This window comes from Sycon ciliatum, chromosome 7 (genome assembly GCF_964019385.1).
Source record: "Sycon ciliatum chromosome 7, ocSycCili1.1, whole genome shotgun sequence".
NCBI classification, from domain to species: Eukaryota; Metazoa; Porifera; class Calcarea; order Leucosolenida; family Sycettidae; genus Sycon; species Sycon ciliatum.
Window position 1 is genome coordinate 5,564,752 of NC_088649.1, and position 27,018 is coordinate 5,591,769.

The 27,018-nt window shown below is 47.6% G+C and overlaps 1 protein-coding gene across 1 annotated transcript; it reads right to left on the reverse strand.

Moving 5' to 3' along the window:
• Positions 1-27,018, reverse strand: LOC135820818 (uncharacterized). Its single transcript, XM_065333858.1, has 14 exons — positions 25,849-27,018; positions 25,204-25,296; positions 24,177-24,257; positions 23,277-23,411; positions 22,461-22,556; positions 19,936-20,053; positions 19,511-19,572; positions 15,223-15,414; positions 14,207-14,301; positions 13,384-13,515; positions 5,330-5,377; positions 2,554-3,217; positions 1,669-1,716; positions 1-541 (listed from the first exon to the last, which is right to left on the reverse strand). Exons 1-11 carry the CDS (start codon positions 26,641-26,643, stop codon positions 5,341-5,343), a joined length of 1,836 nt encoding a protein of 611 aa, XP_065189930.1. The 5' UTR covers positions 26,644-27,018; the 3' UTR covers positions 1-541; positions 1,669-1,716; positions 2,554-3,217; positions 5,330-5,340.

Sequence of the window (27,018 nt, forward strand, 5' to 3'; positions counted from 1 at the left end):
TCCAAACCGGAGAGATAACATCACTTGCAGCATGGAATTTGTGTGATTGCTATGCCTCACAGAGAAAGGAACCAGCCACCAGAGACACTGAAGAGCAACGCCACACGACCGGAGAACAGCACCAGAATGAAATTGAGTAAAACCCCACTGCATTTGGCGATCAGCCCACTTGGGGCGATGCTGAGAATGTTTGCCAGCAGGTTCCAGCTGCCCAGTGAAGACTCGACTGGTTGAATTGCTAGGTGATCATTGACAATGCTTTCGGATGCGCAATGGAACGAGTTTGGCTGTTGCGAGAGAAACAAACAGCAAATAAACTCACAATCCAGCAACAATGGTTTGCTAGACACAGCCAGGCAACAAAGTCAGAGAATACTAAATTTTCGTATAAATTCCAAATATATTGGCAGGTGTGGAAAAGCGACCCGGCTAGGTTTTCAAACGCGCCGAAGCGTGCAACCGACTTGAAGATGAAGGCAGATAGACAGATGGTGGATGATAAATAATTAGGCGGTAGATTCCTTGATGTATGCAATCAGATCTGGGCAAAAGGAGAATACAAAGCACACACACACGATGACCATAAGTTTGGGGGAGCTGAGCAAAACACATCGTATCATCACTGCTACAATCCTGCAGTGTTATTAGAGAGGTTCCGGAGTACGATTTTTCGTGCCAAAATCCGTAGAGGTGCTACGGATTTTTTATACGTCATTTTCGAGCCGTGAAATGTTCCGGAGTACGGAACTTATGTGTTTGCCGTCATTGCCTAGGTTACGATCGCAAACACGTCACACGTTCCCGCGCTATGCCTTTTTATTTTGAAGATTTGTACCGAAATCAAAACTACCCGCGGAAAATCGATGTTTCTCGTACCAAATGTGTACGCAAAAATCTTTCTGCACCCGATGACGCAAAATCTCCATACGAAACATGGTTCGTATGAAAGCCAGTCCACACGGATTCTCCGTGCCAAAAAATCGTATTGAGCACACCTCGAAAAAATTCGTAGAGCCCATACGGATTTTGGCACTGAAAATCGTACCCCGGAACCTCTCTACTATGGATGATGCACACACCAAACCGACACACAAGATGGCCATGGGTCTTTTAAAATTGCACTCGAACAAAGTCACCAACAGTATCCAATAGAAGCTCTGGGCCAGGGAGGGTTGAAAACATAGGAGCCCAGATTTCACAATAGAGACCATAGTGGATATCGGCCGAGTTAGAGAGCCAAAGCAAACACCCAGGGAACGAGCATGAACAATTTACAAGCAACGTGTACAGTGGTCCCTTTATAACCCGGCACCATTTATGCTACGGAAATCGTGCTGGGTTAGGGAGGGCGCGGGATTAGAAAATCTGATTTACTGCTGCAAAGTGCATGAAGAGGACATTTTGGCTACTGAAAATCGTTCTGGACTAAAGAGGGATGACTTTAGCCCATCTCAACAAGCAGGCAGTGTTCTCCAATGCTGAAATACTGTTCCGCACCCCGAGGCATATGGCTGTCTGCCAAGTTGCACGTGTTCATACGTGATCATCAGACAGCAGGGCATTTTTCAACGTAGAGTTCAGACACAACTAATTACACAGGTCTCCACAGTCATCATCTCTGCAGTTCCAAACCAAGGACAAAAACTCCAACTGCCCATGTACACTTACCCTTGCGCTCGCTCTTCTTCTTGAGACCAGCGAACACCATCTTAGTTCCTGCATCATGGACACACAGGAGAAACAAAGGGTCGCTACAATGCAATTACACTCAAACGTCTCTTATCCGGACGCCACAGATACGGGCACCTTCAGATTGAGTTCCTATGGCAAAAATGCTTCTGGGGGTTTGAACTTTTTTTGTATCCTGAGGTACGGGCAGTGCTCGGTACCAAGGTGGCCGGATAAAAGACGGTCGAGTGTAGTCACAAAGCACGTACAGGGAAGCTTCACTCCACAATACATTGGATAAATACTCGGAATTTCAGAAATTTTCGGTACTCAATATTTTCGGTATGAGGGCAACAGGCCAGGTTAGGTGAACAGAAATTTTAGGTACAGAGGACCAGTTCCCTATTGGATAACGTGTGTTAGTGTTTGTTCGGTGTGTTGAAATTTTAGGTATGAAACAGACGCACCAAACTTCATTGAGTATGTAAAGAGAGTACGTCAGTGCATTAAGGTAGCTCCAACCACTTTGGCCATGAAAAAACTTTTACAGAAGAAGTGCTGTTTTCTCTGTTCTGAGTTGTTCTAGTATCCTCGTTTTTTCACTCCAAGTGTACAAATCCTATTGTAGTTTCACCGTTCCTTTTAGTCACGAATTCCATACAAGAAAACCTTCTGGAACACTTTAGTCGTTGCTATGGTTGTGATGTGAGTGCGCATAATTATAGTTTTATTCATTGCATTATGGGAATATTGTTAACGTTACCCAGGAGTTTGCTGTTCTTCGGATTACCTTCAGAGAGAAGATGCTACATTACAAACAAAGTTTTCCACTTGTACCAGTGCCTTCAGAGTGTAATAAATCCTTTAAAACAATATAGTTCTCACCTTCACCTATCTCTTCATTTCCTCGATGATGTCTCGCACCTTTGCCACACCATCGCAATTCTCGTCAACACCATTGACAAAGATCACAGGCTGGTCCATGAACTGAAGATGATCGCCCATTGTATCCTTCAGAAGCTCACATTCGGCGCTGACTACATCACGCTGCGATTCTCCAGCCTTGTCTCGCCGGGAAGCTACCATGAGCACCTTGTTGGCTGTCTTGTCGCTCCCTCCTTCCCCATTGCCTTTCTCCTCACCATCTTCACAGCTGCATGCTATGAAGTTGCACCACTTGCTAGCCGAATGACGTTCACATACCTTTGTCTCCACGCTAGAAACAGTGATGATATTCACTGCTGGGACGGTGGAAAACTTTGTCAGGCGTTGGTGATTACTCATATATCGGTATTGGCCACCTAGATCGAGAAAAACGATGCCTTCGTGGTAAAAGCGCTGGATTCCGCGGGTTCGCGCACTCTCGATTCGGTCCCCCCGATCACGCCAAAGGAAGTCGACCAACCTGTCGAAGAGCGTGTGACGCTTGTGCAACGACTTGAGTAGTGACGTTTTTCCACTGCCTGGGGGGGGGGGGGGGGGCAAGCAGACGCACCACTAGATGTGTCTTGCGTTTGCGGTTCTCCATACGTCGTTTGACCAGTATTTGCTGAAACACAGGATACGACGCATCCACATACCCATGCAATAACACAGATACACAAATGAAAGCATACGGTTGGCATGTGCTTCCCACCAGCGGTTGTCTATAATTGCTAGCGAATAACTTGAGCATGGAATTGATTGCTCCTCCATGCTTCAAAGAGCGTTAGATTATGAGGATCCCATGGCCATTATCCCGTCAACCAAGGAAAATAGCACACTATAAAAGGCAACGGTTTCCCAGTGATCGGGGGTTAACCATTGTTTTCTTTTTCTCAAAACAAAAAGGTTTCAATTTGGATGGTGAGCCAATTCAATTAACTCGTAACATTTTGTCCTTCTTCTTTTTCATTAAAAGGATTAGTATTAAATTTTTCGGATGGAGAGCCAAGGATTAATTTATAGAAAAGAAAAAGGACCAAGGAACTGCAAGTAACGTTATAATGTCCACTAATACCTTCCCCTCCTTATTCTTATGTTATTTCTATAACTAAGAACCGTCCAAGTTGGAAGGCAGTTGGAATGCGCATCCAAGATGTGCTAGTGCTGTTAGCCAGTTAGTTGTAGAACGTCAGTACCGTCGGTCAGTACCGTCGTGCAATGTTATAGCATGAGCTGATTGTTTAGTAACTGGTGGTGTTAGTGGGCATTATATCGTAACTTGTAGTTCCTTGGTCCTTTTTCTTTTCTATAAATTAATTTTTTCAGTCACCATTCACTCACCCTCCTTTCCTTTTCTCAAGGAGAAAAAAACTTTACAATTGATTCCATTATCAGCACTCAGGAGCATCTGGCCCCTCACTCTCGAAGCTCCGCCTCTACAGTGAAAAATATAGATGCGTGATTTGAAAAACCGTTAGGCCAGCATCTATACCACATTAAATCTGTGATCACTTTGTGCATACACATTTTTTGCATACAAATTTCGAAATTGGGTGTTTGATATCCGATCGCCTAAAAATCTATAAGAGAGTAATTGGGGGAAGGACCTGAGCAATATTCGAAAGAAATTCTCGAAAAGCTCCAGGGAAATTTGAAATATTTCAAAAATACCATGCGTCTATATTTTTGAAATTGACTGTAAGACTTTCTTTTCCCTGTAGTTTTGGCCCAATCAGTATCTAACAGTTTGAAGATGGCCCTAAACCAGAACATGGATCTGACACTGCTCATGCATTTAGCACTCCACCAGCTGGCGCAGGAAACTGTCAATCGAGAAATGGAGCTCATTACCCCGCCCGGACCTTGTTGGAACTTCGGAAATAGAACACATTTGCCACTCCATGGCTGTCCAGGCATGGATGCTCTCAAAAGTATAATAAATAATCTGTCCACTACACTTTCCACTCTAACTGCCAAAGTGGCTTCTGAGAGAACCGAATAAGGATCAAGAAATGATATACATGAAGACAACAATTGATGAGCTCACAGCGAAAGTTATCCAACTCAAAGAGGGTGCGACTCGACAACATTAGTATGTTACACCTCTAACCTGCTCAATGATAAACATATCCGGAGACCCCCATTCCAGACCTATGGCGTACTCTTGTGTAGCATTACATGGCACAAGTGGAGTTCAGCACGTCACAACTTCAAATTGAGATACAGACCACAGCCCATTGGCTGCATCACTCACCAATGGCGGTATTGGAACTAGTTAAAATCAAATTGGTACTGGTACGTGTTTGAATCTTAACAAAGCTCCAGCAGACTCCAAAAGGCAAACTGGAAACTACCGAAAGAGCAAACCCTCTACACAAAGTAGTACGAGGCTGTGAAGCACAGCGTATGGTACACGCACGGATATTCGTTTGGCGGAAGGGAATGACCCAAGCACCAGATCTGTAACGTCCAGCTACATGTACATGTGCGTGAAACCAACACTAGTAAACGAATCACAAAATATGCTCATCGGTGCTGGCGCCAGTGGAGCGGGAAGTATATTTTTGGTTGGGAATGTAGCTATTGGCCCCAGAGCAGCATCAGTAGTAAAGTCGCGCAATGACAGGGATGTGGTTGTTCAGTGCAGAGTGGAGGGGTCCGGCAATGTTTTGATGTAAAAGTTCGTCAACAGACTCAAGTTACATTTTTCCCATTGCAACATAATAATGAGGCTTACCACTAATGTCACTAATGTCGGCCGAAGCTTGTGCTGTTTAGCCGCCAACTGTGACAATAAGCAGACAATGAGAGAATGGGCTGTACATGGTGACCAGACATGAGACAGAATTTCTGAGGCAACAGTCAAAGTATTCAGTAGTCGAGGGGATGGAAAAGGGAAAATACTGTAATCAAAGCAATGACGTCACAGATGCGTTAAGCCCATGGATCCTTCCATGAGTAACATGCGAACTGTAACTATTATTATCATTTTGAAACTCGGATGTTGAGCCATAAATAAATGTAGAAAGGAAAAGGAAATATGGATACGAGTTAAGAGTAACTCTCCATCACTGTGCTAGGTGTCGGGACGTCGAATGTCTCAGTACTCTGTCAGTTTTGTACCTAGTTATTGCACTTTCTGACTGTATATAGTATCCAATTACAGTTACAGCAAATACAGTGCTGGCAACTGAAATCCGACCACCTGAGCGGTGGGTTCAGTCTCTGCTTCGTAGTTTTACCATCCCGTGTTGGGTGATTGCGATGTGAGCGCGCCGCTGAGGGGGTCGGATTTCAGTTGGCAGCACTGTACATTCCCCCAGTTCAGATTCACAATTGCATGAGTTTTTAAATTTCGGGCATGACTCACCTTCAGGGTAAAAGAAAGAAGAAAAAAAACTTTTCCTGTGTAGCCCAGATGGTGGGCCGTGCAACGTTTTCAGCAGATCTCGGAGTCGATACCCTGGTTGACTGTTTGAGTAAATGCAATGTAATGTCAGTTACTACTACCAAGAGTACATGGACTCTTGCTATTACATGTACAGGTAATGTAATGTAATGTATGTTACCATGGTTACTACTGCATGTACAGTAAATGTAATGCGAAGGACTAAAGGGACCGTCACTTAATTTTTGCCGACTACCCGCCAAAAAAATCTTTTCGTTTCACGTGTCAGACACGTCCGCGAGCGCGTACGACTCGCGCGGGCGCCCGCGCTGCCTTTCACGTCAGGCAATCTGTTCACGCCACATGGCTGGATAGCGCGTACATGCAAACATGATTGAAGACTTGCAAAATCAATTTTTTTCCAAGTCCACGCGCTAGGCCTAGGCATGCCCATGCCGGCGGTACTAATGCCTAATGGCAGTAATGCCCAGGCAGCTGACTTTATTTTCGGAGAAACACTACTCATTGTAGTAAAAAGTAACAATGAATAGCGATATCATCTAGGAAGGATCGCTACCCTAACGCGAAGGAAAGGTCTTGCGCGGCTGCTCTACGAAGTGTTGAAGAAAGACTCATCAAAGTTAGTTGGTGGACGAACAACTCGCTGGCGCCGGAAAACTTGGCCCCCAACGATGGTGTTTGGTGAATCATCAAGCATAATGTCTTGTAGCAGTGTTCACCGAAGAAGGAGAACGCTCTAGCCGCTGCTGTTGTCCGTTTCATCCACGTTGGGCGTTAGCTGCACCACGCCTATTGTGTTTTAGTATTCCATGGACACACATTAGCATTCAGAGCGATTGTGGAGCCACAATTGACTTCACACAGCGTTGTATTGTCCACGAGCGCAAACTTCATTATCAGCAGTAACTGTTACTCTTCATCCTACATGTAGACTTGGAGTATACACGGCCTTGTCACGACAGCGACAGCTCTGCAGAGTGTTCAAGTGAGAAACATTAATTTCTAATTTTCTATTGTTGGTGGACGAATAAATGGCTGGTTCCGAAAAAACACGGCCTGCACCGATGGTGTTTGGTGGATCATCAAACAGGGTGACCAGCAGTGTTCACCGAGGAAGGAGAATGCACTCGCCACCACTCCGATTCATCCAAGTGGGCGTTAGCTGCGCCGCGCCTATTGTGTTTTAGTATTCCATGGACGCACACTAGCGTTCTCAGCGATTGTGGAGCCACAACATATCTTCATGCGGCGTTGCACTGTCCAAGAGCAGAAACGTCAGCAGTGACCCATCATCATACATGTAGATTTGGAGTATACACACCATGCGCCAATGGGCCTTGGCACAACAGCGGCAGCTCTACGGAGTGTTCAAGTGAGAAACATTTGTTTCGACTTTTGGTGGACGAACAAATCGTCGGTGCCGAAAAACGTGGCCTGCGCCGATGGTGCTTGAAACATCAAGCATGGTATGTGGTGACTGTCAGTGTTGATCGAGGAAGGAGAACACTCAGGCCGTCGACCGTTCCTCCATTTCGTTAGCTGCACCAAGTCTATTGTGTCCTTGTATTCCATGGGCACACAAACATGAAGCATGGCGTCTGAGCTGTGTTCACAGAGCGGGGAGATGCTCTTGCTGCTATCTTATCTGTCCTGTGTATTCCCAAGTGCCGAAGGCTCACAACGATGGTGTTGGACAAGTCAAATAAAATAGAGTCAACGTAAGTACGCATGTGTACTCTTACTGACTGAAACATAAGTGGGGTGTAAGAGCTAATTCAAATGGTGTCGTGACATTCTCATGTACGAGGTTAGTGTGTAGTACTTGTTACGTACTGAATTCTGTGACTTTGTTTTGTCTCCATATACTGCATGCATTCACGTTTCACAGTTATCAGTTTGACCCTGAGTTCATGTCTGTTATCCCGTGTCTCCTCTACTTATTTTTGTTTCCACACGGTTCATGGTGTAGCGCTGCACGTGTTCCGTCAGTTTGAACTTCAGCATAAATCGCAACTACTTGTACTTTCAGACATGTCACGTGATTGTTGCCAGGGTTTGAGCCAATCAGAGCGTTTACAGGCAGGGCCTGAAACCCTGATCATGCCTTGCCTGCCAGCTCTACTACGATATTATATGTCACGTACCCGCGCGCGCGCACGGTTCTCCTGCGCTTGGGCTGGCTTTCCCTTGGTAGTTGGAAGTCAGTGGCTGTTTTAGTACTCTTAGATTATGTACAGAAAGTGGTGGACATCACGCAACTGCAGTGTAAATTAAAGGGTGGTTGTCAACTGACAACCGCATAATTTTTCGACATAATTAATAAAAGAATTTTCATCTTAAGAGTGAAAAGCAACTAAATAGAGCGGTTGTCGGTTGACAACCCCCCTTTCATTTAGATTATGTATCTGAAGTAAACACAACGTAGAAATGTCACAATTGTCTCTTGTGTATTATATCCGTCTGATGTCACCAGATCATCACACGGTGCTGTGACCAAGATACGGATCATGCCGAACGCTGATTCAACTGGACGAATCGCGAGGCTTTTCAGATGCAGGGACACAATGGAAACTGAATGACTTCAGAACAGCACTGAAACGTTATGTTATCATGCAAGACGCCTTTCTGCGCCGCACAAACACAGGCGGTACTACAGCAGAAGATGTCACTCACTATTCTGCAGGTGCACTGGTGACAGGCGCATGCAAGTTCACCAGAAGGAAGCGGTCTGATGTTAACTGGAATGCCAGCAGTATGAGAGGGTGTGCATTCTGCGGCGGATCTCACCTGGACAAAAGCTGCGCGAAATACACAACAGTAGCACAGCGGAAAGAATAACTGATTGAACAGAAGCGTTGCTTTGTGTGTTTGCGCACAGGGCACCAGTCAACTCAGTGCAAGGCCACCCGCAAGTGTAATGTGTGTTCTCGCATGGGTCACCAATCAGAGTCACCATCATGTCACGATCTGCCCTGAATCTCAACAGAAATCTGACAGCAGTACCAACATAGTAGCTGACCAGCCTGTGGCTGACGAGGTACCAGCATCTAGCGCAACAGCAGCTAGTGCAGCATCAACCAGTATCGCCATTGACCGTAAGATAGTCAGTCGTCTTGATCGGTGCAGATTTCCTCTGGGAGTCTTGACGGGGAGCACCAGAGGACTTCCGCCAGGACTACAGTTTCTGCCTACCACAGTCGGTTTTGTGGTGACTGGCCGAACATGTCACTCCAAGCACTCAGCTACGCCGATGAGCAGCCATGCCAGCTATCGTTTCTCTAACTGATGCAACTTTCGACTCCTGCACCATCCCAGATCTGTGGGACCTAGACTGTGTTGACATCCAGGATTCAGGCAATCTTACTAACAACGACCTAGCCATTAGGCAATTCATCATTGTTCTACGATTTTGCCTGCCACCAATCGTCATGACCTGCGATACTGAGAAGGCCATTTTACAAATCAGTGCCAACCCAGCATACAGAGATGCGACACGATTTCTGTGGTACGCCAACTCCGACAGTCCATCAGTCACCCCATCCAGCCTGTTCACGCTCATAAGCAGTCCATTTTTGCTTGGCGAGTCTATACAGCATCATTTGGCACAGCAAGATGACAAAACAGCTAGCAGTGGCTATTGGTGAGAACATTTTCTGCTGTGCCATTGGAGTGTGCACGATACACGAACCCTGCTCTTTTGTTGGCACCGCCTTTGTAACTTACTGCATAGGGTGCAAGGTGACCGTTGTCGGTTTACATGTACTCCAGTTATTACACCGTGCATGCACTGAGTCTGTGCTGCACTGTGCATCCATAGGTGTTCGTTTGCGGTAGCGCAAGGTGACACGCAAGGTTGATGGATTCACTATTGGATTGTTTTGTCCGCTGCTATTCGAAGCTCTCGGAGTCGGAAGCGTTACCTCTGTTTCCCCTGTTCCTCCCTGCGCGGAGTCTGTAGTTCTGGCTTGCAGTTGCTGTTACATGCATGTTGGCAGTTGCATGTGTTTTGGTTTTCAGTTGTCTTTATTTGTTTTGTGTGGACGACAGTTCAATATTCTAGCAGCTGTTGCACTTCCTACTTCTGAAGTACATTCCGTAGTTATCTGCGGTCGGTGTTCGAGAGAGCAAACTTTGTTCTTCTCCAGAGTGGAGTAAACCATTCGCTTGTGTCTGAGGAAAACCCTGTGTGTTGACGAAGAGGTTGACTTGGCTGTAGAGTGAAAGTACCACATGGTCACATGGTCCACAAAATCTTAGAACTAACTTAGGGTCTTCTGGCGTATGGTATAATTATATGAGCAGCATGAGAGTGAAGTAAAAGACTATTAGCTCAAACATTCAGTCTTTCAAGAGTAGGTGTTTCATCACGGAATAGGTTCTGCAGTTCACTTACACACTGCAACAATGTACCAGCAGTGTCCAGCATACAATGGAGTCATGTGAATATGTACCGTATGCATACTCACAGCTGCAAGGCCAGCGCCCCGTGGCTGCTTGACTTCTCAATCGATATAAATATTCACAACAGTAAGACTCTGATCAATCAGAGCTGTGCTTCGAAGTAGTCACAAATGCCCCATGATCAGTCACAAAACAAAACTTGGCAACCAGTCACAGCTTCCACGGTGCCCCAAGACCAGTCACCAGAAATGACTGTAGTAAATCTGCAGGGAGTTTCATAATCTGTTCATTGCAGAGTCCACTATGCTATGATTCAAGAGGGGGGGGGGGGGGGGGGGGGGGTAGCGTTCCTGCGGATGCGGAAAACTTGGCTGGAACCCGAGTGTCACGTGAACCCTGATTTTTAAGCCTTATATTATTTGTTTTACGATGAGCCTATTATACGCGATACAGGCTCAGAACACACTTTTCGTCCAGTTGGCATATCAGGGATATAGGGCGGAGCAGCCCATATCCCCAATTATGACACGCGAGTAATAGTGAAATACGATTGGCGTATTGTGCTGGACTGACTGCGGTAATGTAAAGCTAAAATAAAGCAGTCAGTTTGCCCTTAGCATGACCTTGTCATGAGGGTGCCACATCCGTGGAAAGGCAACATGCCGGCTAATCTCCCTGAGAAGTTGAGGGGTTATCAGCAGGCGATGACGCTGTGTCGATGATGACCTGTTGATGCCCGACAGGAACCTTGCGAGGAGAGTCATTGGGCCTGACGGGTAGGTAAAGCCAACTTCCACATCAAGTTTGCGGATGGCCGACATGTAGACATGGACAGATCGGGGCTGAAAAGTTCTGAACAACTCGGCAGCAAAATAACACATAAAGTAAAAAGTCATCACCTGGCAATGGATTCCAGTTATGCCCTTGACAGAACTGGAAGTAACGGGTATCGGCGGAAAAATATTTCCGGCTGATGCCAGTGCTGCTAGCTGCAGCACGGAGTCCGGCAACTGAGAGTTTGCAAGACTGGCTGATCTGGCTCAGCTGCTGCTTCCGGAGCCCTCGATGGTTCAAACACCATCGGCGCAGGCCAAGTTTTCCGGCACCGACGATTTGTTCGTCCACCAAAAGTCGAAACAAATGTTTCTCACTTGAACACTCCGTAGAGCTGCCGCTGTTGTGCCAAGGCCCATTGGCGCATGGTGTGTATACTCCAAATTTACATGTATGATGATGGGTCACTGCTGACGTTTCTGCTCTTGGACAGTGCAACGCCGCATGAAGATATGTTGTGGCTCCACAATCGCTGAGAACGCTAGTGTGCGTCCATGGAATACTAAAACACAATAGGCGCGGCGCAGCTAACGCCCACTTGGATGAATCGGAGTGGTGGCGAGTGCATTCTCCTTCCTCGGTGAACACTGCTGGTCACCCTGTTTGATGATCCACCAAACACCATCGGTGCAGGCCGTGTTTTTTCGGAACCAGCCATTTATTCGTCCACCAACAATAGAAAATTAGAAAATTAGAAATTAATGTTTCTCACTTGAACACTCTGTAGAGCTGTCGCTGTCGTGACAAGGCCGTGTATACTCCAAGTCTACATGTAGGATGAAGAGTAACAGTTACTGCTGATAATGAAGTAACGTTAGTTTGCGCTCGTGGACAATACAACGCTGTGTGAAGTAAATTGTGGCTCCACAATCGCTCTGAATGCTAATGTGTGTCCATGGAATACTAAAACACAATAGGCGCGGTGCAGCTAACGCCCAACGTGGATGAAACGGACAACAGCAGCGGCTAGAGCGTTCTCCTTCCTCGGTGAACACTGCTACAAGACATTATGCTTGATGATTCACCAAACACCATCGTTGGGGGCCAAGTTTTCCGGCGCCAGCGAGTTGTTCGTCCACCAACTGACTTTGATGAGTCTTTCTTCAACACTTCGTAGAGCAGCCGCGCAAGGCCTTTCCTTCGCGTTAGGGTAGCGATCCTTCCTAGATGATAATTATCGCTATTCATTGTTACTTTTTACTACAATGAGTAGTGTTTCTCCGAAAATAAATGCCTAGCTAGGCCTAGCGCCGCGCCTGGACTTGGAAAAAAATTGATTTTACAAATACAAGTCTTCAATCATGTTTGCATATGTACGCGCTATCCAGCCATGTGGCGTGAACAGATTGCCTGACGTGAAAGGCAGCGCGGGCGCCCGCGCGCGAGTCGTACGCGCTCGCGGACGTGTCTGATCACGTGAAACGAAAAGATTTTTTTGGCGGGTAGTCGGCAAAAATTAAGTGACGGTCCCTTTAGTCCTTCGCAAATGTAATGCAATGTTTGCTACCATGGTTACTACTACAGTACATGTACGGATGAATGGGATCATTATAAGTATTCACAAACTGCAATGTAGCAAATTGAGTTTGTGAATGCTTACAAGCGTCCGTAGTAGCCTCGGCAACTACGCGTTGGCATGGAACCCATGCGGGAACCGCTGCTAACTACTACAACCGGCCTTCAAGAACACATAAAGTCTGCATGCATGGCCTCCAACATCAACCGAGTAAGTTGGATCAGAGACCTGGCAGAGACCAGGCGGCTGTGTGGGAGGTTCATGGTACAAATTACGTCCGATGATTGCACAATGGGCTTATGGGACCATTAGATCAAGGCTGTCACGCAGCACAGTACGGCGTACAGCAACGCGGATCTCGGGTCAGACTCGGTGCGCTGGATTGTGCACAGTACGGTATATGAGCATACACAGGTCAAGATCTTTTATGCACTGGGAGCTGATATCACAATGTACATGGACATGCGCCACGGAACCAAATGGCAGGAAGATGACGTGTACGTGTAGTGACTTCGTGCATGCATTTTGTGTATATAAATCATTTATCGTAAAAATGGCCTCTGTATATATTTTCTCATGGAAAGAAATAAACTCTCTCTTTGGCCCCAACTTCGCTTTAAAACAAACATACCATGAGGTGGCTGTAGCGGCCGTGCTGATATCCACGGAGAGCGTGTAGTTAGCGTTGACGACACCCAGCGGCTTTGTGAGGTCACTGCTGACACGGACTGGGCCGAATGTGGGTGCATCCTCCACCAGCCACCTGTTCGGGGGGGGGGGGAGAATCACGCAAAGAGAGAGAGAGAGAGAGAGAGAGAGAGAGAGAGAGAGAGAGAGAGAGAGAGAGAGAGAGGGAGAGATAGAGAGAGAGAGCCAGACAGACAGAGAGAGAGAGAGAGAGAGAGAGAGAGAGAGACAGAGAGAGAGAGAGAGAGAAAGAGAGAGAGAGAGAGAGAGAGAGAGAGAGAGAGAGAGAGAGTCAATCACTTGGAGAATAAAACAACCACGAGCCCAATACGTGTCTAGGTTTTGGATGACGCAACAGGGGGTGGTAACTGGTCAGAGTAACATGACTACACACGAACACCTCTCAGTAGAGACCACGTTTTGAAGGTCCCTTGAGCGGTCGTCTTAGGCGTCACTGTACGTACACCTGAATCACCGGGGTCTGGTGCAGTAGAACCTCCTCCCCTTATCCGAGCAGGTTGGGACCAGGGACTGCCCATAACTAGGAATAGCCAGTAACTCGGAACATACGAACTTGCTGCATGCAAGCAAACACTTGTTATGCCAATCAAATGTTTTCGGGGCCCACTTTCGGCGAACAGCCGACACTCTAAAGAGAGGGCAGATAGGTGCCTGATAGACAGACGTGCGTGAAAAAGGGGAGTTTTAAGGAGTACTAGTCTTGCAGGGTTCCACACGGTTCATAGCCAGCTAGAGTCGGAGCTCACCACATGGAGGGTACGGTGACAGTGAGCTGGCTGCTTCTCAGCTCTATGGTGGAGGCGCGCTGATATCGGTGGTCAGAGCTCGGCTTGACCAACACCTGAACAGGGCAAGGCACAGAAGCACAACGGTAGGAGAATAGGTGTGTGTAGGTGTGTAGGTGTGTGTGTGTGTGTGTGTGTGTGTGTGTGTGTGTGTGTGTGTGTGTGTGTGTGTGTGTGTGTGTGTGTGTGTGTGTGTGTGTGCCCGTAAGCCAACAGCCAGGAAGTTGTCACTGCGACCAGTGCGACAGATGGTTCCGGAGCAAGGGTGGATTTGCCGGACACAAGTGCTCGCCAGCAACATCACCAGCAGAGGCATCTTCTGACACACTTGAGTCACCAGTTACAAACAATATGTCCTGCGAACGCTGCGGCTTCCACTGCGCCCGCTGCAACCGCTGTGTGCTATCGCGCCAAGGCATGAAGCGTCACAAGTGTAGCCGTGGCTCGGCCAGAGCAACCAACACAGACCGCAGCTCCTTCTGCATCGTTTGCAATTGCGGTCAGCGTATCAGTAGACCACAGGACCTATCCCAGGGCTGCGACTTGCTCCGATTTTTCCGAAATCGTCCAACAGCAAGCCATTTTCCTAAAAAATTTCACCGCGGGAGCACTGCCCCCTACATCCCCGCAGGGGACACTGCCCCCTGCACCCCCGCAGGGGACACTGCCCCCTGCACCCCTGCAGGGGACATTGCCCCCTGCACCCCCGCCGGGGGATACCCCCGCACCCCCGTCAGATTTCTCCTCCAAGCGTGGCAGCCCTGCTATCCCGTCATCACCCCTACTGTTCCGAACCTGCTCAACCCCCCATGGGCTCCTCATAGCCAGAATATAGCAGCGCGTCCAAGGTGTGTGTGTGTTTGTGTGTGCGCATGTGTGAATGGCCAAAGAAACAGACAAATACCCCCCCCCCCCCCCCCCACACACACACACAAGCCATGCCAGACCAACAGCAGTTCACATCGGGAATCACCTACCAAATACGCTTTACCAAACACCAGCTGCACGGCGGTTTTAGCAGCGGCATTTGTGATCGTGTTGCAAGTATGACTCAGGAGGAATTCGGCCAGGTCATGGCGATCGTAGCTACGCAACGCAGCCTTGGGCTTGTCTGGTTTTTTTGCTGCAAGCGCTTGCTCTCCTCGCCGTACAAGGTCCTCGACGCATTTCTACAGAAGCACAAGCACAAATACACACACACACACACACACACGTACGCGCGCACACGCACACATACACAAACACACACACACACATACATGGGGCGCACGTACACAAAATGCACAAGCGGGCAGGCACAAAATTCAAACACAGCGGAAACCCAACTCGCGTCTGAACAAGCGAGGGCACTGGCGGACTCCTCTCCCTGACAGTCTTAGCCTCTTCCAACCGATTCGCAGCTCATTTTTTTCTCAGATGCTCAATCAAACAGTCAAGTGCAAACAAACCTTTATTCACGAGAACCAGGCAGGCATCATTATGCATCACTGAACAGTATACTGCACCGTAGAACTGGGGGGGGGGGGGGGGGGTCAGCCTTGTAGCCCACTAAGCCCAGACCGTTCTTATCTTCATGTACTAATACTATAGTCTATGCACAGTTGAGTCACCGTGTATACATTGGCATGCTGTACAGTCTATGCACAGTTGAGTCACCGTGTATACATTGGTATGCTGTACAGTCTATGCACAGTTGAGTCACCGTGTATACATTGGTATGCTGTACAGTCTATGCACAGTTGAGTCACCGTGTATACATTGGTATGCTGTACAGTCTATGCACAGTTGAGTCACCGTGTATACATTGGCATGCTGTACAGTCTATGCACAGTTGAGTCACCGTGTATACATTGGTATGCTGTGCAGTCTATGCACAGTTGAGTCGCCGTGTATACATTGGCATGCTGTACAGTCTATGCACAGTTGAGTCACCGTGTATACATTGGTATGCTGTACAGTCTATGCACAGTTGAGTCACCATGTATACATTGGCATGCTGTACAGTCTATGCATAGTTGAGTCACCGTGTATACATTGGTATGCTGTACAGTCTATGCACAGTTGAGTTACCGTGTATACATTGGTATGCTGTACAGTCTATGCACAGTTGAGTCACTGTGTATACATTGGTATGCTGTACAGTCTATGCACAGCTGAGTTACCGTGTATACATTGGTATCAGGGAGTCGTACTCAAACTAGGGAGGTGACACGGCACAGAAATTCGTGTCACAGGGGTTGACTCGCACCCGTGACCCCTCGTTGTTATTTTTGGAATAGTTCAGTCCAGTCCGAAAGGTCATACTCGGATCGACTCGCCTTCTGTACTTCACCTCCAAGCGTGCCGCATGGGTGTCTAGTTTTTGAAATTAATGAGGCAGCACATTTCGTTTACAGCCCATCACTCGCCAGTATTCTTTGAAAGACTACCAGCAATTTGTTTACCTCCTGCCATGTCCGAACTAATTGATAGCAGTGATGGCAACAGCAGCAGTTATGAGACGGCGTGTAGTGTCACGGTAACTGTTCAGAACTGTTCAGAGTCGTATCCTAGGTTAATCCGAATACTAAAAATTGACCCAAATTGCACATAGCACGAAGCTGGTTTTTGAAAATTGTAATTTGTGTATCTGCCCCATTTCTTCTTTATGACTTGCACAATACACCAGTCTTCCTAAACAACACATTTCTAGCAGGGGTTAAGTACCATATAAGAGAAGTACAGCCAGCGATATTGTCATGTTGAAATACTACAATTTTGACACAAATTACACATAACACGAAGCCAGGTTTTGAAAAATGTAAGTCGTGTATCTGCCCCATTTCTTCTTTATGACTTGCACAATGGTCCAGTCTGCCTAAATAACACATTTATAGCAGGGGTTATGTACCATATTAGAGAAGTACAGCCAATGATATTGTCATGTCTAAATACTACAATTTTGACACAAATTAGACATAACACGAAGCTGGTTTTTGAAAATTGTAAGTCGTGTATCTGCCCCATTTCTTCTTTATGACTTGCACAATACACCAGTCTTCCTAAACACCACATTTATAGCAGGGGTTAAGTACCATACAAGAGAGCTACATTGTACATCGAGTCATACTGTCATAAACAGCCAGCATTTTTCCTGCAGCAGTCACACCACCATCATCATTATTTCCAGGGAAATCCTCTTACATTGTCAGCTCCTACGTCGTTGGATACAATGTAGGGGGCTGTAGGGCACTCCAATGAAAACTTGATCAATGGCAAAATCGTTCCCCACAGAAAAATCATACTTTGCAGGTCTCGCGTTGCACGCTTGGAGGTGAAGTACAGAAGGCGAGTCGATCCAAGTATGACCTTTCGGACTGGACTGGACTGAGCTATTCCAAAAATAACAACGAGGGGTCACGGGTGCGAGTCAACCCCTGTGACACGGATTTCTGTGCCGTGTCACCTCCCTAGTTTGAGTACGACTCCCTGATTGGTATGCTGTACAGTCTATGCACAGTTGAGTTACCGTGTATACATTGGTATGCTGTACAGTCTATGCACAGTTGAGTCGCCGTGTATACATTGGTATGCTGTACAGTCTATGCACAGTTAACCCTTTACTGTCCGATTAAAATGTATACAAGCCCACGCAACCACAAAATCTGAAACTAAAATTAGACGTAACTTTGGTTTGAATTTGACGATTTCCACGATCTTGGGCATCCTGGAAAGGTCTTGACGAGACGAACGCAATGAGCCCACACTCGGCCCCACAGGATGCACTGGTCCAGCGCTGCAAGCCAGGGAACGCGCAAAAGCGCTGAGCTCACGCTCGAGATCGATCTCAATCCACCATGTCACCCCTGTTGCTCGTATCGAGCTCAAATATTTTCGTAGAGACTCCCGGGAACCTACTTTCGAATTTGAATCGGTGTAGCCTTGCCAACAGGTGACGTAAACAGGGAAAATCCCAGCCGTCGACATGCGCGTCGCGCTCTGAACGCACATTTCCCGGGACCAGAATTACGAGTGCGATAACTCAGCAACCGCTCTTCGTATCGCTTCGGGAATTGTTCGAGGCGAGAGCTGAGACTTTTCTCTTCAACCTACATATTTCGATCTCTCCAAAAGACCTAGATTTGAGCAAGTTACGATAATTTCAAAATGCCTACCCCTTCGATCCCATTGGATCGATGCTTGTATGTACGGACAGTAAAGGGTTAAGTCACCGTGTATACATTGGTATGCTGTACAGTCTATGCACAGTTGAGTCACCGTGTATACATTGGTATGCTGTACAGTCTATGCACAGTTGAGTCGCCGTGTATACATTGGTATGCTGTACAGTCTATGCACAGTTGAGTTACCGTGTATACATTGGCATGCTGTAAAGTCTATGCACAGTTGAGTCACCGTGTATACATTGGTATGCTGTACAGTCTATGCACAGTTGAGTCGCCGTGTATACATTGGCATGCTGTACAGTCTATGCACAGTTGAGTTACCGTGTATACATTGGTATGCTGTGCAGTCTATGCACAGTTGAGTTACCGTGTATACATTGGCATGCTGTACAGTCTATGCACAGTTGAGTCACCACGTATACCGTATTTTACCGGTTGTAAGTCGACCCCGATTATAAGTCGACCCCCCTATCTGGAGGTCTCAATTCTGTGTTTTAAAGTTTTCACCCAAAGAAGCACTACTAACCACCTCCTGCTACTAACACATCAACAAATCATGTAAACATTCCTTATTGGAGGATATAACGTCCCAATCCTTGAAAAAGGCCAATAAACTGGCAAAATGTGTAAACATGGTGCACTCGTGCATGCAGTGCAGGTCATTTTTTGTAAGATACTGATAGTTCCCGGTTATAAGTCGAATCCCGGTTGTAAGTCGACCCCCACCCTTTCTCCTTCTATTTTAAGTCGTAAAAGGTCGACTTACAACCGGAAAAATACGGTACATTGGTATGCTGTACAGTCTATGCACAGTTGAGTCACCGTGTATACATTGGCATGCTGTGCTTGATGAGATTCTAGGCTGGTCGTTCTTCTCCGCTCCGTTCTTCGGCACCCGACAACACCGTGAGTTAGGAGAAGGGCACTATACAGTTCGTATTTTTGTGTTTGTTTTATGAAAGTACACATGCCCACATAGACTGGAAGAGAACAACAACGACAGCAAGAGAACCTAGGGGACTACAAAGGGCGTGCATGTGCTAGAAAGCTGTGCCAGTTCACGGACGATAACATCATCCCCACAGGGGCGTGCGCTTACCAGCCGTGCTTCGAACGCTGCGTTGGCTTCGTTGTAAGGGACAGAATCAAAGAACTGTGAGCCTACAGCGGCAGTAGCAGCGACGTGCACGACAAGAATAGAAATAGAAAACACAAAGAAACAAAGTCAATGGCAGATGGTGAGCATGGTGGTGCTGATGGGATTAGCGTGGCAGACACTTTTAGAGAGCTTCTTCGTCCGAGGAAGCTCTCTCTCTCTCTCTCTCTCTCTCTCTCTCTCTCTCTCTGTCTCCCTCCGTCTCCCTCTGTCTCTCTGTGTCTCTCTCTCTGTCTGACAGTCTGTCTGTCAGTCAGTCAGTCAGTCACTCTGTCTGTCTGTCTGTCTGCCTGTCTGCCTGTCTGTCTGTCTGTCTGTCTGTCTGTCTGTCTGTCTCTCTCCCTCCCTCCCACCAACTCGCGACTAACCTATAGTGCACTGTGATCGTGGCAGGTCCAGCAGCATCTGAGGACGCAGTGCGGCTGGGTCAGTCATCTCCATACCGCAGAAACCCGCTGCCTTAGCTTCCAGGTCAGTGCAGCAACTCTGCATGCAACATTCACAACACAAGCAGTTAGAGATTTAAAAACAATAATTCATGGTTACGGATCAACGCACCCTTCAGGTTGTTTTAGCCTGGAATACTATCATCACACGCACAGCACAACTTCTTTATGGCATGCATGTCCGGGAACAGGGTGATTCTGCCTGGTTTAACGCCATGCCAGTATCTCACGGCCATGCTACAGCCACGCTACAGCCATGCTACGGCCATGCTACAGCCATGCTACGGCCATGCTACAGCCATGCTACAGCCACGCTACAGCCACGCCACAGCCATGCTACAGCCACGCTACAGCCATGCTACAGCCACGCTACGGCCATGCTACAGCCACACTACGGCCACGCTACGGCCATGCTATAACCATGCTACAGCCATGCTACAGCCATGCTACAGCCATGCTACAGCCATGCTACAGCCATGCTACAGCCATGCTACAGCCATGCTACAGCCATGCTAATCTTGCTCCGCAGGCTACATGTACAGTTGCACACGGTGATATCTGACCCAGAGTAAATACTTGGCGCGGTCAACATGCACGGCCTGTGATGCCCTGGAAGTGGTACGAATGCAGCTGGACGTACACATGTACACACTGCAGTGATTAAATCAGAACTGATCCAGGGCACACATTATGTGGAGTAAACCTGTCAAGGCGATCACTCGGATAAGGTGACCACCTGGCCCAGAAGACCACTGCAGCCAGGACCAAGGGATGCTAATTCCAGTCAAATGACCCTGGATAAGGAGACCACCTGGTAACAGAGACCACACTTTGAAGGTCCCTTGAGCGGTGGTCGTCTTAGACAGGCTTCACTGTACTGTGGTGTAGGCCGAGCGCAATTGTAGTTAGTCCTTTCTGCCGGGTGGAGCGGGCCTGGTTTGTATTCCATTCCTGGGGGATATCTATTTTCTTCTAAGGATTCGCAAACTCCACTGCAGCCACCTACCCATCACCTAGTCTGAACCAGTACAGTAAAGCTGCCCGAACCCTGTGCCAAGCGGAATCCTGTCACAACCGAACACATTTCTATTTTACCGAATGTCCGCACCTTTAACGCCATCGTGGAAAATTCGATTACAAAGGCAGTAAAAAATAAAGCAGAAAATGAAAAAAATGAAAAAATTATAAAGCCAGTCTCAGTTGTAGAGCCAGTGGTGTTGGAAGGCATCCGACATTGGTGTGGCAATGCAGAGGCGGGAGCCTCCCTCGGGAAAACAAGTAGGAAGATTAGGCCCAAATAGCCGATGTTTATTGCTTGAAAAATCACACGATGAAATTATCCGATGCCCCTAAAAGCCATGGCTTTATAACTGAGACTGAGGAAACATGTATGTAAAATGAAGCGATTAGACCAAGTACAAACTAACAAAATTTCCAGCCCAACAGAAAGGGCAAAAGTCGGATTTAGGTACTTTTCGCGTGGACGCTGACTCTATGCCATGGCGTATACAGAATACTGTTGTGACCTTAGAAATCCGTTGAGATGCTGAGTGGTCACGGGGCGCTGGCCTTGCAGCCGAGAGCACTGCTGGTCTGTTTTTACAGTGCGTACGCAAGGGTGCCGGCCCCGGTCATCCCATCTGAGTTCAATGTCCACAACAGTAGGTGGGTCATTTCACATTTTTTTTAATAACTAGGAAATTAGCGGCGTTTCGAATACACGGCCATGGATGTACAGGTGCAGACACACGGCCAGGAGTAGACATGTACTTTGGCTTTTACTTACTGTAAGACCAGATATTTTAACGTCGATTAAAGTTAACGAACTCCGGATTTTTGTGGGTTAGTGAGGTGAAATTCTAACGAATTCCGTCTCAAAACCAGCAAATGACTGTACATGTACATAACGTTTTGTATATAACGACTTCAAAATGTTAATGAATTTTTTAAATTCATCAAATTGTTAGCATTAAATGTTTGTTAATATTACTGGTCTTACAGTGCACGTAGGGCTAGTTAGCTCATCACAAGATGCAACAACCGTTGGTAGGATTTGTAGGAGCTGCATCTAACGCCCGATCTCGGGGTGATATTGGCATCCCACAGACGCGGAAAGGCAGCCCTTTGCCAGCCTGGTATGACCCCCCGCCCTATATGTTTATTTTCGATGCAACAGACTCCGTGATGAAGAGGGGAACAGACTCCGTGATGAAGAGGGGAACAGACTCCGTGATGAAGAGGGGAACAGACTCCGTGATGAGGAGAGGAACAGACCCCGTGATGAAGAGGGGAACAGACCCCGTGATGAAGAGGGGAACAGACTCCGTGATGAGGGGAACAGACTCCGTGATGAGGAGGGGAACAGACTCCGTGATGACTATGCTGCATGCACTAAGGAATGTACAATAAAAACAAGATTGCAGTTTGCAACATCAGAGGATTCATACCTTCAGTGCCTTCTCGATGGATTCGGGATTGTGGTGAAACCCGGCTGGAACACAGGTGACCGAGTCTGGCAGTGCATTGAACTCGGCCATGTAGCTCTGTGCACAGGATGAGTGTGTGTGTGTGTGTGTGAGAGAGAGAAAGAGAGAGAGAGAGAGAGAGAGAGAGAGAGAGAGAGAGAGAGAGAGAGAGAGAGAGAGAGAGAGAGAGAGAGAGAGAGAGAGAGAGAGAGAGAGACAGACAGACAGACAGAGAAAGAGAGAGAGAGAGAGAGAGAGAGAGAGAGAGAGAGAGAGAGAGAGAGAGAGAGAGAGAGAGAGAGAGAGAGAGAGAGAGAGAAAGAAGAGAAAAAATAGAGAAGTAAGGAGAGAGAATGCGGACCGTCACAGAGATCGACTTTTGCAGCCTGACATCATGTAAAGGTGATAATGTGTACAACACGGTGAGTTTCGTTACATTAAAAAATTAAAATCTCTTCTCCCTCACGTCCACTGTGACTTCTGCAATAATCTGCGTTGACGTGCCTTACCTTTCAGAAACCCATTCGAGCCTAATTGAGCCAAAAGTGGATTTACAATGCTCAGACCAAACCCAGTCCAGCTAAAAGTAGATTTGCAATGCCCAGACCTCAACCTAATCCAGCCATAAATGGGTTTTTAACGCCCAGACCTCAATCTAATTCAGCCAAAAGCGGAATTATAACACCCATACCTTAGCCTAATTCAGCCAAGGGCAGATTTATAACACCCAGACCCCAGCTATATCTGACCAAAGAGAGCAAAGCATGATAAACTGGCACCGGTTGTTTTCAGTCTTACTTCGAGAAGCTCATCAATGCGACTGCTGAGGCTGTCACGCATCGGTTCTGGCATGTCGTCTTGGTTACGGCAGAGCGTGATGCACTGGATGTCGTTAGCCGAGAGAGACGCCCTGTCACGAAGCCGACTGTTACTCTGGAGTCGTGAGCACACACACACATACACACACACACACACGCACACACACACACATGCACACACACGCACGCTCATGCACACACATGCACACATGCACACACACACACACACACACACACACACACACACACATACACACACACACACATGCACATGCACACACACACACACACACACACACACACCATTGGACCATTGGACGCCCATCGCCGGAGGCGATGATAGCGATGCTACAGCAGAAGCCATAGCAACTTGTGCACACACACACACACACACACACACACACACACACACACACACACACACACACACACACACACACATACATATGCACATACAAACACATCATCCTTCCTTCTTTCCTTCTTCCACAGCCATGACTGGCTATGTGGCCCGTAAGGGGCAGATCAGGAGACGTGTTGTCCACCGGGCGGGGAAAGCCAGACTCAGCGAACAAATACATGCATGCACACACACACACACACACACACACACACACACACACACACACGCGCGCGCACATACGCATCAGATCTGATCTGAGACCTTGGATGAGCCCCCTACACTATGAATGATGATACCCAACATTACTAGTACCTGACATAATACATTAATTTTTATGATGGTGACCTGCATCTGCACATACAGACAAGACACACAGTCCAAGTCACTAGACACCAAGTTTATATCATATTTAAACTCCCTAAAAAGAGGCGTATCGTGATGTACTGCCTCTCGGCCCATTTCCACCATCTTGCTTACCATGGCAACGGACATCCATTGTTGACTGGCATGCTTGATCGGGTCCATATGAACAATGCTATCCTCCAAGCTGCCAATATCCTGGCATGGAAACAAAAGCAGACAAACAATATTGTAAAATAGCACAGTAAAAAGAAAAAATTCCGCCGTCATCACCGCACAACAAAGAAGTCAAGAACAAAAATTTGCGGTGGGCGCATCGCCATGATTTCTACCCCCAGGGTAACAGACTACTGTAAAAGCAAGAGTATATGAAAACCAGAGTGTGCAGCTTGGGGCCTTTTCTGCTATGGGTGTATGTCACGGCGAAATTCCGTGATTACATCATATTTGGCCCAGATCTGAGGCGGGAAATGGCGTAGTGCGTACAACTGAGCTGCAGTTGTGCAGAAAGAGACCTGCTTGAATCCTGCTTGTACGCACTACATCACTAAAATGATGTAATCACGGAATTTCGCCGTGACAGCAACCCATCCGAGCTGCACACTCTGGTTTTCATGTACTCTTGGTAAAAGCCATAATATATAATAACGAAGTGGCATTAAATAAGATAAATTGTGCACTCATAACAGCAAAAAATGAAGAAAGTCAAGTTCCATAACGTTTTCTTGTGACTGTCATCAGTGGAACGCCGTCACATAAAAATGTAATAACTAAAACACACACTTATACACATGTAGCTACTATGGCTGTGATGACAGTCACAAGAAAACGTTATGGAACTTAACTTTCTTCATTTTTTGCTGTTGTTATGAGTGCACAATTTATCTTATTTATTGCCATTTTACGACTATTGTCTCCTCGTCGATTGTTTAAATTTAACGAAGTGCTAACTCTAACGAGTTAGCGAGGAGAAATCTGTCGTTAAAATAGAAATTGTTATACAGAAATCGATACATACACTGTCCTATTGAGCGTTGAGAATGAGTGAGAATCGTTACCTTTGGTACACGTAAACTAGTCAATTTTGGGAAATCGTTATATATGCGCCTGGTTAGAATAATGGCTGGTTCACAGACTAACCTACCTGGTACTTGCCTAGCTCACAGAAGAGCTCTGACTCGTGCTTGCTCCGCCACCCTAGGCAATTCATCGAGGAAACGAGCGCCGAACCAACAAGCTGGTCACGTACAGAGATGAAACACGCACACGTACGCACACATACGTACGCACACATACACACACACACACACGTACGCACACATACACACATACACGCGTACACACAAACGCACACACAAAGGGTTTCTCCTGCAAGGCTCGTGACTTGTTACAGGCTGATCTGACATGATAGGGTCGGAGTGACTCTACTTTGCTGCTAAATCTACGCCGATCCGTATGGGACGTGCATGTGGACTTGATGAAGCTTGTGCCAACGTGTCCAAGACTTGAATTCAAGAATGTACAGAGTGTACGGTAGCAGAAAAATATAGATACGCCTATGTACGCACAAACACACACGCACAAACACACACGCACACAAACATGCACCCCACACCCACACACCCACACACGCACGCACACACACACACACGCACACACGCATGCACACACACACACACATACACACACGCACACACACACAGACAAACACCACCCCCACCCCACCCAACACATCGGTACATCGTCCAGCAGAACGCACACGCGTCATGTCCCCCCTCGGCGTCCTTACTTTCTTTCTAGTCTCCTCCAGGGCACTCCACACACTCGCCAGCTTTCCGTCCTCCTCGGCGAACGACACGCTAGCCGCCTGCAGCCTGCACAGCGCCTCGTCCTCCTTCTCCTGTCCGAGACGAAGCGCAGAGCTACTCGCACCGTCCGAACTGTCATTGGAGAACGACATGGTCGCCGTGCCCGCCCCCGGGCTAGCGCTGAGCATCATGGACGCCTGCTTGGCCTGCACCGTCTCCAGGTTGGTCTGCGATTGGTCAACTTCGTCGGCGCTCTGTTTGTGCCGGTGCACGCTCTCCTCCACGGCCGGCAGCAACTCGGTGAAGCCCCGCAGCGTGCCCAGCACGTCGTGTGTCATCTGTACGCGGAACTTACGCGCCGACTCTTCGCTGGCCTGTGCCGCTTGCTGGAAGGCGACCGACGCCTGCCACACGGGCGTAGACTTGAGCAGGCTACAGAACACCTTGGTAATGTCCTGCAGGCATGCCGACGCCTGGTGCGCCAGCTTGCAGTACTCCTTGACCAGACGGCGCAGCTCGCGGCTGTCCGCCTGCCACGCGCCGCACTGCGCCAGGTACGTCTGGTGGCTCCGCGTCTGACCGAGGTCCTGCCAAGACACAGCGCCACGGCCCGCTCCCGCCGCGCTGCCATGCCCGCCTCCGCCGCGGGGATCGTCCAGCAGGGGGCCACTACTACTGCTACTGCCAACGCTAGCTCCGCTGCCATTGTTGGTGCCCGCTAGTGTGCTGCCAGCAGCTTGGGATTTTCCACCGCTCTGCCGCCTCCAGCGAGACATCGCCCAGTTAGCGAAGCAGTCGTTCCGCTTGCAACACGTCGCACTTGCAGGGCATCCACTCAGCAACAAAACTGCTTTCAAAGTGATAAAATTTTAAATTTTGTATCATAATTCACCGCCGGCGCCGGCGTAGCACTCGGGAAATACTTTTTCTGACCTTCTTTCAAACCTAAAATTAATAATCTGATGGACTTGGACAGCCCTTTGCAGTTAGAGACTAGTGAGCTACAGTATTAGCAGTATCTCTGCAACAGTGTCTTAATCTCTCCAGCCGTCTCCAGACTCGTGTTCCTCGGCAAACCGTAACACCCAGGTAAGTAGTTCGCGTGAATAAAACATCAAACAGAAGGTCAAGTCACTCAAACTTTCAAATAA